Source organism: Phascolarctos cinereus, unplaced genomic scaffold (genome assembly GCF_003287225.1).
Source record: "Phascolarctos cinereus isolate Bilbo 61053 unplaced genomic scaffold, phaCin_HiC Scaffold_5;HRSCAF=322, whole genome shotgun sequence".
Classification (NCBI taxonomy): domain Eukaryota; kingdom Metazoa; phylum Chordata; class Mammalia; order Diprotodontia; family Phascolarctidae; genus Phascolarctos; species Phascolarctos cinereus.
The window spans coordinates 246,454,636-246,469,735 of NW_027555958.1; the positions used below are offsets into that span (position 1 = coordinate 246,454,636).

At 39.1% G+C, this 15,100-nt stretch overlaps 1 protein-coding gene across 1 annotated transcript in view; it reads left to right on the forward strand.

Annotated features, from left to right (window-relative positions):
• Positions 1-291: 291 nt before the first annotated feature.
• Positions 292-15,100, forward strand: part of LOC110199364 (uncharacterized) — a 42,961-nt gene continuing 28,152 nt past the window's right edge. Inside the window, exon 1 of the mRNA XM_078155690.1 lies at positions 292-312. Coding sequence (XP_078011816.1) covers positions 292-312 — 21 coding nt within the window. The remainder of the gene's footprint in view (positions 313-15,100) is intronic.

The window sequence follows — 15,100 nt, forward strand, 5'->3', positions numbered from 1 at the left end:
TCTTTTTTAACTGAACCTTAGTAAGTCCCTTATCTCATTTTTCCATTCTGGCAAGTATAATCTGTAGTGTCTGGGGAGAGCTTGCCCTGCTCTGCCCGATTCCGTTTACTGCCATATCTCCATATCTGCAGTTCATGTTTCTCCACATTCATATGTTCCCCATCTCCCAGTACTCCTTGGTTTATTGATGGATTTTCAGAAGGTAGAAGCTTCACTGGTTATAGAAAAGAATTCAGAGAAGGACAAAAGTCTTCTGGCCCTGGTTGTGAGGGCTTGTTAATACCAATCTAGATGGAGGAAGAACAGGAGAAGGTAAGAAGAGAGGGAGAGGAAGGACAGAATAAAAAATAAAAATAGGGATAAAAATAGAAGTGTTAAAAGTTCTTAAAAGTAAAATTCTTCCAGTTTCCTGAGAGTATGCATCTTTTTTGGACAGAGGCTGAGAGAACAGGGAAGAGGGAATTTTCTTACATGCTCACAACCATATTAACAGATCTTCATAGACCTGAACCATAGGACTAAGGTCTACTAGGATGCTCAATCCCCCACCCCATTTCACATTGAGCAAAATGGACAGTTTGGACCATTGAGAAGTGGTAACTTGAAAAGAATGGAAAGTATGTTCTCTGTCTTTGTGCTAAATCAACTTACTGATCTGTCTCTTTCTGTTTATTTCCTTTAGCTGGACACAATGGTAAGGTTTTTTTAATCTGTTTATCATCTCTTTTTTCTGTCAGTCTTTGAGAGGAGGGGAAAGAAGGAGGGGTACATGCACTGCTACTTCCTAAGGTTTCTGTTTCTCACCCTCCTTTCCTTCCCCATTATCAGCATGTGTACCTCTGGGTTATTGATGAAATTTTAGAAAGTGGAAAATTCACTTTTTTTTTCAAAAATTTGATAGATTCTTCAGGGATTTATAGGAATTCTCCCTTTCCAATTATTCCTGAACCTACTCAAGAATAGATTCAATATGGTCTACATTATTTCAGCCACTTCTCCCACTAGAAACTCCTATATCTTAGATATGACTGTTGTTAACAAATTATTTAAACCTCAAATAATAACTAAAAGCAAAGTGTCACATCATATTTCCTCTCTCTCTTTTTCTCTTTCTCTCTCTCTGTCTCTGTCTCTCTCTTCATCTCTCTGTCTCTTTATCTGTCTCTCTCTCTAACACACATACACATGCATTCATGCACTTGTACATAAGTGTTAGATTAAGAAAAGCATAGTTAGGGCAGCTAACTGGAGCACCAGCCTTAGAGTCAGGAGGACCTGAGTTCAAATCCAGCCTCAGACACATAACACTTACTAGCTGTGTGACCCTGGCCAAGTCACTTAACCCCATTGCCTAGCCAAAAAGAAAAAAAAGAAAAGAAAAGCATAGTAATGTAAAGGATTATAATCATCATTCAATATAATATAAGGTGTCCTTAAAGCCTTAGTGTATTTTTAAGCTTTAATAGCTCTTAAAATGCACTAAGACTTTTGGGACATGCTGTATAATGTATCAACAAATACCCATTACTTTTATTTCAACTCCAAAACCATCTCCTCTATCCCATTGTATCTCCAGTCCTACACACACACACACACACACACACACACAAACTCATGCTGGCTGGAGTCAGTACCTTCCCTCACTACTTCCGAGTCAGAGTCTGATTGTTCTCAGTTCCTCACACAGCTTCCAAGTTACAGAAGGGGAAGCAAGGCAAATTACTCATGGGAATGACTCAGACACTGGCAACAAGTTTTGGGAAGGCTGATTACTCTGAGACAATTATGAGACCTGTTAGCCAATCCATACATTAGCTTCTCATGCGACACTGTTGTTCTAGCTTATCATGACTAGAAAGAAACTACCTTGCATGTAACATATTCAAGACAGATCACTGCCCATTTCCTACTAGCAGGAATTGGGTATGCGCAATGCTCTAATCACAATACCCACTGTCTTTTTTCTTTTTATTTTTCTTTTCGAAACTCCCAGAGCTTTATGCTTAACTATTCAGAGTGAAACTCCCATGAGCAGGAAGAAAGAGCAAAGAGGGTTAGGATAAAATGTCAACATTCAAGCAGAGTATCAGGATGTCTGTCTTTTTTTTTTTTTAAAGAAAGACAAAGGTCAGCTAGGACTCATTATGACTTGTCAACACCAACCAGAATGGATTTCTAAACTGCAAGTGGAGAAGGAAGAAAAATTTGCTTCTATTCATTTGTTTTCTACATAATTCCCAAAAAGTTCTCCATTCTGATGTCCTTGGATCTCTTACACAATCCAGCAACTTTTCCCTACCTCAGCTACTTCAGTTTCCACATGTTCAGGGACCTTGATGCTCTTTGCTTTCCCTCTGTTCCAGATTTCCAGGTCAACAGATGCCAATATTTGAAATGTATTGAAAGAACTTATGAATGCTGGTCTAAGATCTTTAGAACATGCAATACCTATGAAAAAGGGGGCTGAGGAAATTTTGGAGCAAAATAGAAACTTTCTTGGGATCTTGCCCTTTAATTTGATGAAGTCAAATTTACATTAGGGTTATTCATACATATAACATCTCCCCTAAGCTCCATGAGGGCAAAGACTATAGCATTTCATCTTGTATCCACAGTCCATTTACACAGTAGCCCAGTGAGGAGAAAGTCTGTGGTACATGTATATCAGACACAATTTGTAAATGGATGGATAGACAGATGGATGGTATGTGTGGGTTTGTGGGTGTGTTTGTATGAGCAAAAACACACGGAGATGATATAAAGGGGAACAGCTTTATTCCTAATAGGAATGGATGATGCACAAAAGGAAATCGAAAGGGTGGGTAAATGGGGGGGGGGGGGAAGGTATTAGCACAGTCATGGTAGAGAAAGTCCAGAGAGTAAGATCTAAAGGAATGGAGTGGAGTCTAGAGAAGAATGAAGCCATGGCTGGCCTAGACAATTTCCTCAAAATGGAGGTTCTGGGAAGAACAAGACAATCAGAGGAAGTGGCTACAGGGTTCAACTATACTTCTGTTGTAAGAAGTCCAAGAATAGAGTGAAATTCCAAGGTAAAGAGACTTCTAAGGCATAGTAGAGGAAGTCTGTGGAGACTAGAACCATTTAATCTCCTTAAGCATCAATATCCCCGTCTCTATAATAGAAGTGATATCTGTAATACCTCCAGAAAGTCCTACACCTGTATGTCATGAAGATTACCATGGCTGCTCAATGGCTGCACCAGTGGAAATCAAACTCTTGGCAAGTTCTACCATCTTAGAAAGATTTCCAGTATGTCCCTGGCAACAGATTGAGTCTGCTCTCCTAAGGCCGTCCTGGCTTAGTAATCTCATCACCACTTGTTGCTGATAAACTTGGCACTGGCAACCTATGGCCCTCAGTCCTCCGTGATCCCCTCTGCTTCTGCAGTGGTAATGGCAGCAGTGGAAAGTGAGGCAGAAGTGCGGGCTTTAGACCAACCACAAACTAACTTACTTGTCGGTAAATGTGAAATCCTTGTACATTGACCAAGAAAAGGACACACTACTAGAAGCGCTGGCTTGTATCAATCTTAACATTCTTATTCTTAATGAAAACAGAAGACAGAAGTCACAGCTAAGTAGAAAGATGACACCCAGAAACAAAGAAATTGGTGGAATTGATATTATCTAATATGCAAAGGCAATAAGAAACATCATTTCATGGGATATTTCATTACCTCGTATTACAGTGCTTATAAGTTTGCACAAAACTAACCTGACAACAATTACAATCTATCTATTGAAGAAGATAAAGAGAGAAATTTTCCAAAAAATGCAACATTTCATTGTTCAGTCATGTCCAATTCTTCATGACACCATGGACTTGTCCATGGGGTTTTCTTGGCAAAGATACTAGAATGGTTTGCCATTTCCTTCTCCAGTGTGCCCCTACTTTACAGATGAGGAACTAAGGCAAATATGGCTCAGAGTTAATGCAAATAGTAATTGTTTCTCTTTTGACCAGCAACTCTGAGGTTCTTCCCGTCTCGGTTTGATTTTTTTATTATTATTATTATTATTACTATTACAGGGGCCATTCCTTGACTCCTTAAACAGGCCTGATCACTGAATGGGCATTGCCTCAATCAAAGTGAGAACTTGGAAAGACCTTAACTTAAAAAGGCCAAGGTCTCCCACTGCATCTTGGGCCATCTCCAGTTGTCCTGATCTACATCTGGTCACTGAACCCAGATGGCTCTGGAGGAGAGAGTGAGCTTGTGACTTTGCACAGCCCTCACTCACTTAAATCCAATTCACTTGCAAGTCATGTCATCATCTTCCTGATGTCATGTTCCTCTTCAAGAACAAAGGACAAACCACAACCATACAACCTTGTTCATGGTCACACAACTAGTAAGTGTGTGTGGCCAGATTTTCACTCAGATCTTCCTGATTCTAAGCCCAGTGTTCTATCAGCTGCCCCATAAAGAATGTGAAAAGACGCTCCAAATTAAATCAGATATACAGGAATACTTGGTGACTTCAATGCAAAGGCTGAAATAGGTGAAGATGGCAACAAAAATATTTCTGGAAAATAATGATTTGGGAATTAAGTGTGAGAGAAACTGAAGATGTGAAAATTACACAGAATCAACATGTATTAAGCTCCTGTTATGTATCAGGCATAGCTAAGCAATGGGGGTAGATGTAGAAAGAATGAAAAAAAGAAAAACCCTTCTTGCAATGAACTTACATTCTAACAGTGGAGACAAGCACATATAAAAATATAGGGAGCAAAAATATAAAGTTAATATATATGTATATGTACATGTAGAGAAATAAATATAAATACATGTATATAAAATGCATATGTATTTGTATATATGTGTGTATTTACACACACACACACACACACACACACACACAAAGTAGTTAAATACAAGGTAGATTGAGAGGGAGGACACTAGCAGTTGAGCAGATCAGGAAATCCTTTATGCAAAACATGGTGCCTGAGCTGCATCTTAAAGGAAGAATGCTCACTCTTTAGGGAGCACTTTCCAGGCATGAGGTGGAAGGGGCAGCCAGGCCTTTTCATGGTACTTCAAAAGCTTCAAAAGCTTCAAAAGCTAGACAAGGGGCAGCTAGGTGGCGCAGTAGATAGAGCGCCCACCCTGAAGTCAGGAGAACCTGAGTTCAAATCCAGCCTCAGACCAAATACTTGACACTTAACTAGCTGTGTGACCCTGGGCAAGTCACTTAACCCCAACTGCCAAAAAAAAAAAAGCTAAACAGAAGAGTTAATATCTTATCCTAAAGGCAATAGTGAGCCGCTGGAATTAGTTAAGTAGAGAAGTCACACGATTGATCTGTGCTTAAGGAAAACTACTTTGGTAGCAGTGTGCAGGATGGACCAGGGTGATGACAGACCCGAGGCAGGGAGCCCTATTGCAATGATCTAAACAAGAGGTGATGAGTGGTCATTGTGTGAATGGAGAGAAGGGGTCAGATTCAAGAGACATGGTGAAGGTAGAAACAGCAAGATTTGACAATTGATTGGATATGTGGGTAAAGAGTCCAGGATAGGGGCAGCTAGGTGGCGCAGTGAATAGAGCTCTGGCCTTGGAGTCAGGAGGACCTAAGTTCAAATCCTGCCTCAGACACTTAACACTTACTAACTGTATGACCCTGGGCAAGTCACTTAACTCCAACTGCCTCACCAAAAAACAAAAAAAATGGAAAAAAAAAAAGAGTCCAGGATACTTCATCATATGGTAAAGAGTCCAGGATAATGGCAAGATCATAAGCCTGGGACCTTTAAAAGATGCTGGTCTTTTTGACACAAATAAGAAAATTAAAAGATAGGAAGGTTTAGTGAAGAAAGTAATGAATTCAGTTTTAAATATGTTGAGTTTAAAATGACTACAAGACATCCAGTTTGAAATGTCCAATAGGAAATTGATGACCTGGGGCTGAAGCTCAGGGGAAAGATTGGAGCTGGATATATAGATCTAGAAATTGTCTGCAAGGGATAATAATTAAATCCACGGGAGATGATACGGCTATCAAAAGAGAGGGAGAATATAAAGGAAAAGGAGAAGAGGGCACAGGGAGGGGAAAACCCTAGGGAACACTTACATGTAGTTAGGGAGTGTGATATAATGGACCAGCAAAGGAGACTGAGAAGGAGCAGTTAGACAGGAGGCAAACCCAAAGAAAGTAGTGATATGAAAGCCCAGAGAAGTGAGAGCATCCAGGAGGAAGGCATGGTCAACCATGTCACATACAGCAAAGGATTAGGACTGAGAAAAGACGCACCAGTTCAGGCAATTAAGAGATCTCTGGTAGCTTTACAGAGAATAGTTTTAATTGAATGATGAAATTGAAAACTAAATTGCAAAGGATTGAAGAATGGGTGAAAAGAGAAAAAGTGGAAGCAGAGACTATAGACAACTTTTTTCAAGGAATTTGGCTGAGAAAGGGAAGAGAGCTGTGGGATAACAGCTTGAGGAGATGGTAAGGTCTAGTGAAAGTGTTTTAAGGATAGGAGAGACTTGAGTATGTTTGAAGGCAATAGGAAAGGAACCAGTCGATAGGAAGAGACAAGATTTGAGAGACATTATTAAGATTGCAATCTGCTACAAATTCTAGGAGGGCATGGGATCAATTGAACATGTAGGGGGGGGCAGCTAGATGGCGCAGTGGTTAGAGCATTGGCCCTGGAGTCAGGAGGACCTGAGTTAAAATCCAGCCTCAGACACATGATACTTACTAGCTGTGTGACCCTGGGCAAGTCATTTAACCCCGATTACCTCACAAAAGAAAAAAAAAGAACACATAGAGGGATTGGTCTTGGCAAGAAGAAAAGAAACTGAAGGGAAGGGAGAAGAGAATAATTGGGAGATGATATCAAGGAGTTTTGAGATGAAGGGAACAGGGGAAGAGGTAACTCATGTCGGATGTCTCAATTTTTTTTCAGCAGATGTAAGATCCTTAACTAAGGAAAGGGGAAGGGAAGGTGTAGAGGCCTGAGAAGGGAATAGATTTGGAAACCTTCTGTGGGGGAGTGAGATACGGAATAAAACAGAGAGGAATAATAGTACCACCTTGCTGCAGGGAGGGCCCAGGTGAGGCTGTATAATATGGTTATGGGATTTCCTATAGCTGTGTTTCACAGTTTGTGAGTAGTAGCAGAAAAGGCACATGGTGACAGCAACCCAGAGCTGTGATTGGTCAAGAGAGAAACAATGATAGAAAAAAGGGGGGAGGGGAGCAAGAGATTCAAGAGTAGAGGCCAATGTAGCATCAAAATGGCTAACTGTTGGGTTAGGATTAGAGAGCAAGGAAAATGAAATCAAGCAGAGATAATGGCTTGAGAAAGTACTGAAGGTTGGAGGTCTCAAATTAATATATGCAGCACAGGTGAAACATGGGGAGATAAAATGATAGGAGGTTATGGTCATATAGGGAAATGTCAGACTTTCTCATAAGCGAAGTGAAATATTTATGGGTATGGCAAGAGCTAATGCGTGAGCAAACCAATACTGTTGCTGAGGTGGAGGGAAAGACTAGGTCATGGGAGGCTGAGGAAATAGGATGCTGGGGAGTTTGAGGGAGGAGCATCTACACGAATGTTAAAGTACTCTATGATAGCGGCAATAGCTGAGGAAAGGAAGATGGTGAAGCAGGCAGTGAACCCCTTGCATTCAGATTAGAATAGTTTCTATGAGAAAAAAAATCAGAAGGCACTGGGTACAACAAACACCAAGCATCACCAAAAGTGAAATTATACTTTGACGAGAAAAATTCATTACAGATGTACAAGTGATTCCTGAACAGGTACTACTGTGCAATCAGACAACCAAGGCGTTAAAACAAATGTTGAAATTACTGCAAAACTAAAATGAGAAAAAGATGACTTGTGGTTGAAACAACTACATACCTGACAAATAAATAGAAATTAAAAACGGAAAACGGAGCACATAGAATAGGAATGACAATAGCTAATGTTTGTATGATAATTATTACTGTACTTATTATGTACCAGGCTCTGTACTGAGCACTTTGCAAATGTTATCTCATTTGATCCTAACAACAACCTTGGGAAGTAGAAGCTATTATTATTCCATTTTACAGGTAAGGAAACTGAGGCAAACAACATTTAAGTGACTTGTCCAGGATGACATGGCTAGTAAGTGTCTGAGACTAGATTTGAACTTCAGGCTTCCTGACTCCAGGCCTAGCATTTTATCCATTTAAAACACCTATCTGCCTAAAGGAGAATCACTGATTAACCTTATTTATTTAAATATTTATTTGTTGTAAAAATTATTTGCCATAAAAAAATGAGACTAAAGCAGGCTGAATTTGAATTCAGGAAGATGAATGTTCCTGACTCCAGGTCCAGCACTCTGTGCCACCTAGCTGTGCCACCCCCCCATCCCTGTACCACACCACCACCACCACTACCACCACCACCACCACCACCACCACCACCACCATCACCACAAGATATTTGCTCAACTATTCGGAGAGAAGTAGAGATCACCTATTACTTTATCGGCATAGAAAACTCTTGATAAGTCTTGAAAACTCTCTGCCAGTACAGACTGAGAGATGAGGAGACTTGCCTAGGAGACCTACATGAACTGATGCAAAGTGAAGTGAGAGGAGATAATGGCAATGTTGCAATGATGCATCAACTGTAAAAGACGTGGCTGCTCTGATCAATACAACAATCCAAGAAAATTCCAAAAGACTCGTGATGAAAAAATGCTAGCCACCTTTAGAGAGAAAACTGATGAACCCTGAATGCAACCTAGCTTGCCTTTTGGAATCTGCAAAGCTTCTTTAATGACATCAAACTTCTCAAAGGAGCAAAGGCCCCTAATTTTCATGCCAATATTCTACCAATGAGGCTAAGACAATTTCAAGTCATCAAACATTTCCTTTTCCCTCTTTTCTAGTTTTCTTAGCAGTAGCCGTTGGTGGGTTTGAAATGCCCTGTCCCCTGTGAAGGGAGGAGAAATGAATAGGTTGGTAAAGAAAACCAACTTTCCTAAAATTGAAAGTTCGGCTTACCTAGCTCACTTGCGCCACCTACTGCTTACAAATGGATGCAAAGTAAACATCCAAGGAATTAATTAAGGCAGCAGGCACTCCACTCCTTTCCAAAAACTACATCCTCTTTCTCACATCTAGAGCTTCATACAATAGGTAACTTAGAGCTAGGTGTCTAAAGTCAGCTTCAGAATCACTCTCTGCCCTACTTCTCAACACCAGCAGTCCCCTAGGACAGCTGCCTTCTCAGCACAGCTGCAGCCAGTGACCCCTGAAACCCCAGAGCAGTTCTTAGGAGCAGCCAATATCACCATCATGATTAAGGTTCAGACAGAATGCTGGAAAACAAAGCACATCTGCCATTTTCTTCTCTTCGATTTCATTTCATTTCTTCTTTTCCAGCTCCAACCTGAACTTCTCACCTCTCATTTCTCAGGAGACCTCTATTAAGCCTCTCACTGGGTCAGCTTCAATAACCAAGTCCCAGTTAGCTGTGGGCATCCTCTAGAGATATTTCGTACATTAACCAACAGCATGAAACAGCAGTCAAAACAAGCTAATGTGACATGAGATTGCATCAATAGAATATGACTCATCAATTGGGAAATGGCTCAAAAATTGTGATACATAAATGTAATGGAATGTTACTTATTAATATATTATTATATTATATAACATATATTAGTAACATTAATAAAAGCCAATAAAATGGAAAATTTCAGAGAAACATAGGAAGACTATTAACTGAGGCAGAATGAAGAAAGCACAACCAGCAAAATAATATGCATGATGACTATAACATAAATGAAAAGATCAAAAACAAGTTTATAATAAGTAAGCTTAGCTGCAGAGATGATATGAGAAAATGCATCTCTATCCTTTCTTTGAAGAGGTAGAACACTCTCATACTCAGTTAATGTGTTTTGGTTTTTTGTTTGCTGAGCTGGGGGGGTTTTCCCTTTCTTCTTTGATACAAGGAATGGCTGAAGGAGCAGCAGAAAAGAAAGTATATATTTGGAAATTAAGATGTTAAAAAAAATCAATGATACTTTTTTTAACAAGAGAATAATCCCCAAAATAAGGAAAGTGATAGTCCTGCAGTATTCTATTTTGAAAGTCCGACCACATATGGAGTACCGCATGCAGTTCTAAGTATCACATTTTAGTAAGACAGCTAGGTAGTGCAAGGAATAGAAAGCCAGACTTAGAGTCAGGAAAAGCTGAGTTCAAATCTTACCACAGCCACAAGATTTATTAAGCACCTAATATGTGTCAGGCTCTGTGCTTTTTACAAATATTATCTCATTTGATCCTCACAGCAACCCTGGGATAGGAGATGTTATTATCCCTATTTTGCATTTGAAGAAACGTGAGACAAACATGTTTAAGTGACTTGCCCAAGGTCACCCATCTAATGTCTGAGACCAGATTTGAACTCAGGTCTTCCTGACTTCAGGCCCAGTGCTCTATTCATTATGCCCCAACAAAAGACGTGATTACAAAGGAAAGTAATTATATTAAAATTCAGTTATTAAAATATAAAAACAAATTCGCAGATCCCAGGTTGAGAACCCTTGTTCTAGCAGAGGTTCCCAAAGTGGGCAATACTGCCCCCTGCAGGTGCTGGAACAATCCAGAGGGTTGGCTCAGGTGCAGTTGAGGGGTGCTGAATAAAAATAAGGTGGCAGTGAAGCATAAGGAAAGAAGAAAAGAGAAGAAAATTTTGAAAAACCTTCCATATGTGTTTCATCTGTTGTGTAACAGAGTTAAAGTCATAGTGATTACATTATTTTCCAAATAAACATACAAAATACAAGTTATAACCAATCAGTGGTCAAGTCCACTGACAGGTCTTAACAAGCAAGTGTTGGCAGGTGAGCATGTCATGCATTGTCAGGAAGTGCAGCATGCACTGTCAGGAATATGTGCATGTAATGACTTTTTACAATATAATACTATACAGTTACAAATGCAGTATCACATCATCAAAATTTCAATGCAAGAAAAAAATCACAAATTTATAATAAATTATTAAATTTAAGATGCATCATTTTTAAAAATATATATTTTTGAAATGACACAAATTTCCCCAAAAAAGCCATTAAAGAGTTAAAGAAAATAGATTTCCAGGAGGTGGGGATTTTTTTAAAAAGGGATGGTAGGCCAAATAAGTTTGGGAACTTCTGTTCTAGACTCTCTCTCCTTCAAAGATCTCATCTCCTTTCTAATGTCTCTGTTTATTTACCACCTCTGTACAGATGACTATAAAATCTTTATCTCTTCTATTGGGAGTCAGGTGGCTCATCTCAACCAAGAGAGAATCCTTGATTGCATATAAAGGGAAACCCCCTGCAGTCTCTAGTGTAGCAAGATAGGAATAGGGACATGATGGAGACTGCCAGCTCCTCCCACATCTTCCCAGAGTCTTTTCCTTTGGCAACCTGAATCGGGTTTGTCCTCTTCCTTCTTCCATCTAGAATCTGGAAGCCAGAATCACCCAAAGCAACTCAAAGGTCAAAGAAGACCTGAAGCTGAAGAGTCCCAAAGAAGACAGGACAGAACTGTCCCATTCTCACCAACTCTGCTCTGCCCTTCATTTGTCTCCATCAATAAGGAAAGAGCCCGTTACCAATTGGGACAGGGGCTACATATGAGTTTAGAAGCTGTGAGAGACTGCTGCAATCACTGCATTCAAACACCAAAATCATTGTGCACATAATCATGAAAGTTTCAGATCACTGCAGAAACAAACCTCTAATTCTCCAAACACACATATGCTTATTGTCACAGAGGAAAAATACATTCATAACATGATTGAGTAATTATTTACAGCTTAAGGAAGTATTTTTAAAAAATTTAGTGGGAATCCCTTGTACTATCAACACGAACTAACTCCCAAAGAATTAAAGAACCACTAAATGGGAACCACTGGACTAGATAACCAGTAAGCTATCTTCCAGCTCCATTTATGATCCTATGAAATGGACAAAGTAGGTAAAGAGGAAAAGGGTAAAGAAAGATCAGGAAAATATGAGAGATCAGAATAAACTATCTACAGAGCAATTATGCTGACCTCACTGTTGTATGCCTGTGAAATCTGGATAGTATACCAGTGACACGCCAGGAACCTGAATCACTTCCATTCGAATAATCTTAGGAAGATTGTGCAGATCACCTAGCAAGATAAGGACACTGAGGTCCTTTCTGGAGCAGAACCAACAAGCATTCAAACTCTACTGCAGAGAGTGCAACTCCAACAAGCTGGCCACGTTGTTTGAATGCCATGCACACGTTTGCCTAAAAGACTAAAAAGCTCGAGTTTAAAAAAAAAGCCTTGAGTATATGCAATTTTTCTAACATGAAAAATCACAGGACTCCTGAAAAGATGGCAGAGTAAGAAGATGCCAAGGAGCCATTCTCCTCATAGTCCCTCTAAATATGGTCAGAAAGGCTTTTTTAAGTTCTAGAAGTCATAACAACAAAATAAAATGCGTCTGAAAGACAATGAACAAATCTGAGAAAAGTCTCTGAAACAATTTTATTTTGTTTAAGAAAACAAAAGGAAAATCTGACAATTTGACAAATTTGAAATTTTGACAAGACTGTCAATTTATACTAGAAACAATCTAAGAAATATGACAAGATAAGCTTGATTAATATAATGGACAGTCACACAAAATCATATGAAAATTTAAACTCAACCATGAATGCAACTAAAATATCCTGAAATAAGACAATGAAAGAAACTTTTTTTAATTACTAAAGGAAACATGATAGGAAGTAGGAAAAAAACTAGAATAAATGCAAAGAACAGCAGACAAATCCAGGTGTAAGAGCAAATTCATAAAACATTTTTTTTAATCAAAGGCAATTCAAGGAAAAATATTTATCTCGTTTAGAGATTTGATCTAGAAGAAAAAAGATTAGAATTGTTGGTGTCCTAGAACACACTGAAAAGGAAAGGAAGCAGGGCATTATACTGTAAGAATTCATTTAAGAAACACCACAAATACCAAGAAAAACAACACTATAAATAAAAAGAATCCACAACATTCCAATAAGAAGAATTTTAAAATTCAACTTTCCAAAGCATAACACCAAATTAAAAAATTACAGATACAAAGAAAAAAATTATCAAACTTTCAGAAAGAAGAAAAATCATATCCAGAAGCTTCCACTAGCATCTCACCAATTTATTTGGGAGAAGGAATGATGACAAAATTTAAGTTAGAATTGATTATATAGTTTCTAGTTGAACAAGAATGGGCCTACAGCCTAGAATCTAAGCAAGCTCAAGCATTTTCTTCCAAAGTAAAAGATCATCATTAAAGTATATACTCATGCTAAAGACTGCTAAAGACTCTGAGCTCACATGGACCAGGTCCCATCCTGGAAGCTGAACCCCACAAGTCAGGTTCTCTTTTTGATGCTGTTCCCACCTCAAAGTAACTACAAGAAAATTTTTAGGGGCAGCTAGGTGGTGCAGTGGATAGAGTCCTGAAGTCAGGGGGACCTGAGTTCAAATCCGGCCTCAGACCAAACACTTGACACTTACTAGCTGTGTGACCCTGGGCAAGTCACTTAACCCCAATTGTCTTTAAAAAAAAAAAAAGGAAAGAAAGAAAATTTCTGAAAGCACAGCATATATGCCTTATTTCTAGGAGGGTCCCCCCAAAAAAATGGGTATCAGGATCCCCTCTCACAAGAATATTTTATATACAATAATACTGGCAGGTATGGGATACCTTACAGAAAATGCCCAAGACACAAAGGACTCAAAGGCACACTTGAACAAATATGGAAAACAGAAAACATCTCCAATAGGCCATATGTGTTGTCTCTCCCATTAGAATATGAGTTCCTTGAGGGTAGAGACCATGTTTTTGTCTTTCTTTGTATCCCCAATCACTGCCTTGTCACAGTGGAGGGGCTTGGCTTACCCAAGATGGATAGGTCATAGTGGATCACAAAAGGTGATACACTGGAGAGGGATATGACAAAACACTCTAGTATCTTTGCCAAGAAATCCCCATGGACAACACTAAAATGATAAAAGAGATTATATTGGAGGATGAGGTCCTCAGGTTGGAAGGGTGAAGCATTGCCAACAACAAAGCTAGTAAATGTGATAGAATTACAGCTGAGCTAAGTACTCCACTCAATGTGCCAGCAAATTTGGAAAACATGGGCCACTGGACTGGAAAAGATCAGTTTATGTCCCAGGTCCTAAAGTAGGACAATACCAAGGAATGTTCAAATTACTGAACAAATTCACTGATTTCTCATGCTCTCAAAGTTATGCTTAAGATTTGCAAACTAGGCTTCAGCAATATATGGATCAAGAATTACCAGAAGAGCAGGCTAGTTTTCAAAGAGGCAGAGGAAATAGAGATCAAATTGCCAACATTCGCTGGATTATGGAGAAATCAAGAGAGTTTCAGAAAAACATCTATACTAAAGCCTTTAACTCTGTAGATCACAGCAAAACGTGGCAAGTCTTCAAAGATATGGGAGTACCAGATCATCTTACTTGTCTCCTGAGGAACCTGTATGCGGGCCAAGAAGCAATAGTTAGAACTGAACATGGAACAACTTATTGGTTTAAGATTGGAAAGGCAGTATGACAAGGCTGTTTATTGTCACCTTATTTATTTAACTTATTAGCACAGTACATTATGTAAAATGCCAGGCTGGATAAATTGAATGTTGGAATTAAGGTTGCTGGGAGAAATATCAACAATGTTAGATATGCAGATAACACCACTCTGATGGCAGAAAGCGAAGAGGAATTAAGAAGCCTTTTGATGAAGGTGGAAAAGGAGAGTATAAAAATTGGCTCAAAGCTTAAGATTGAAAAAACTAAGATCTTGACAACTTGTCCTATCATTTCCTGGGGGGAAAAAAGGGAGAAGAAATGGAAGCAGTATCAGATTTTATGTTGTTGGGCTCAAAGATCACTGCAGACTGCAAGTGCAGCCATAAAATTAAAAGATGCTTGCTACTTGGAAGGAAAGTTATGGCAAATCTGGACAGCATACTAAAAAATAAAGATATCACCTTGCCAACAAAGATCCATATAGTCA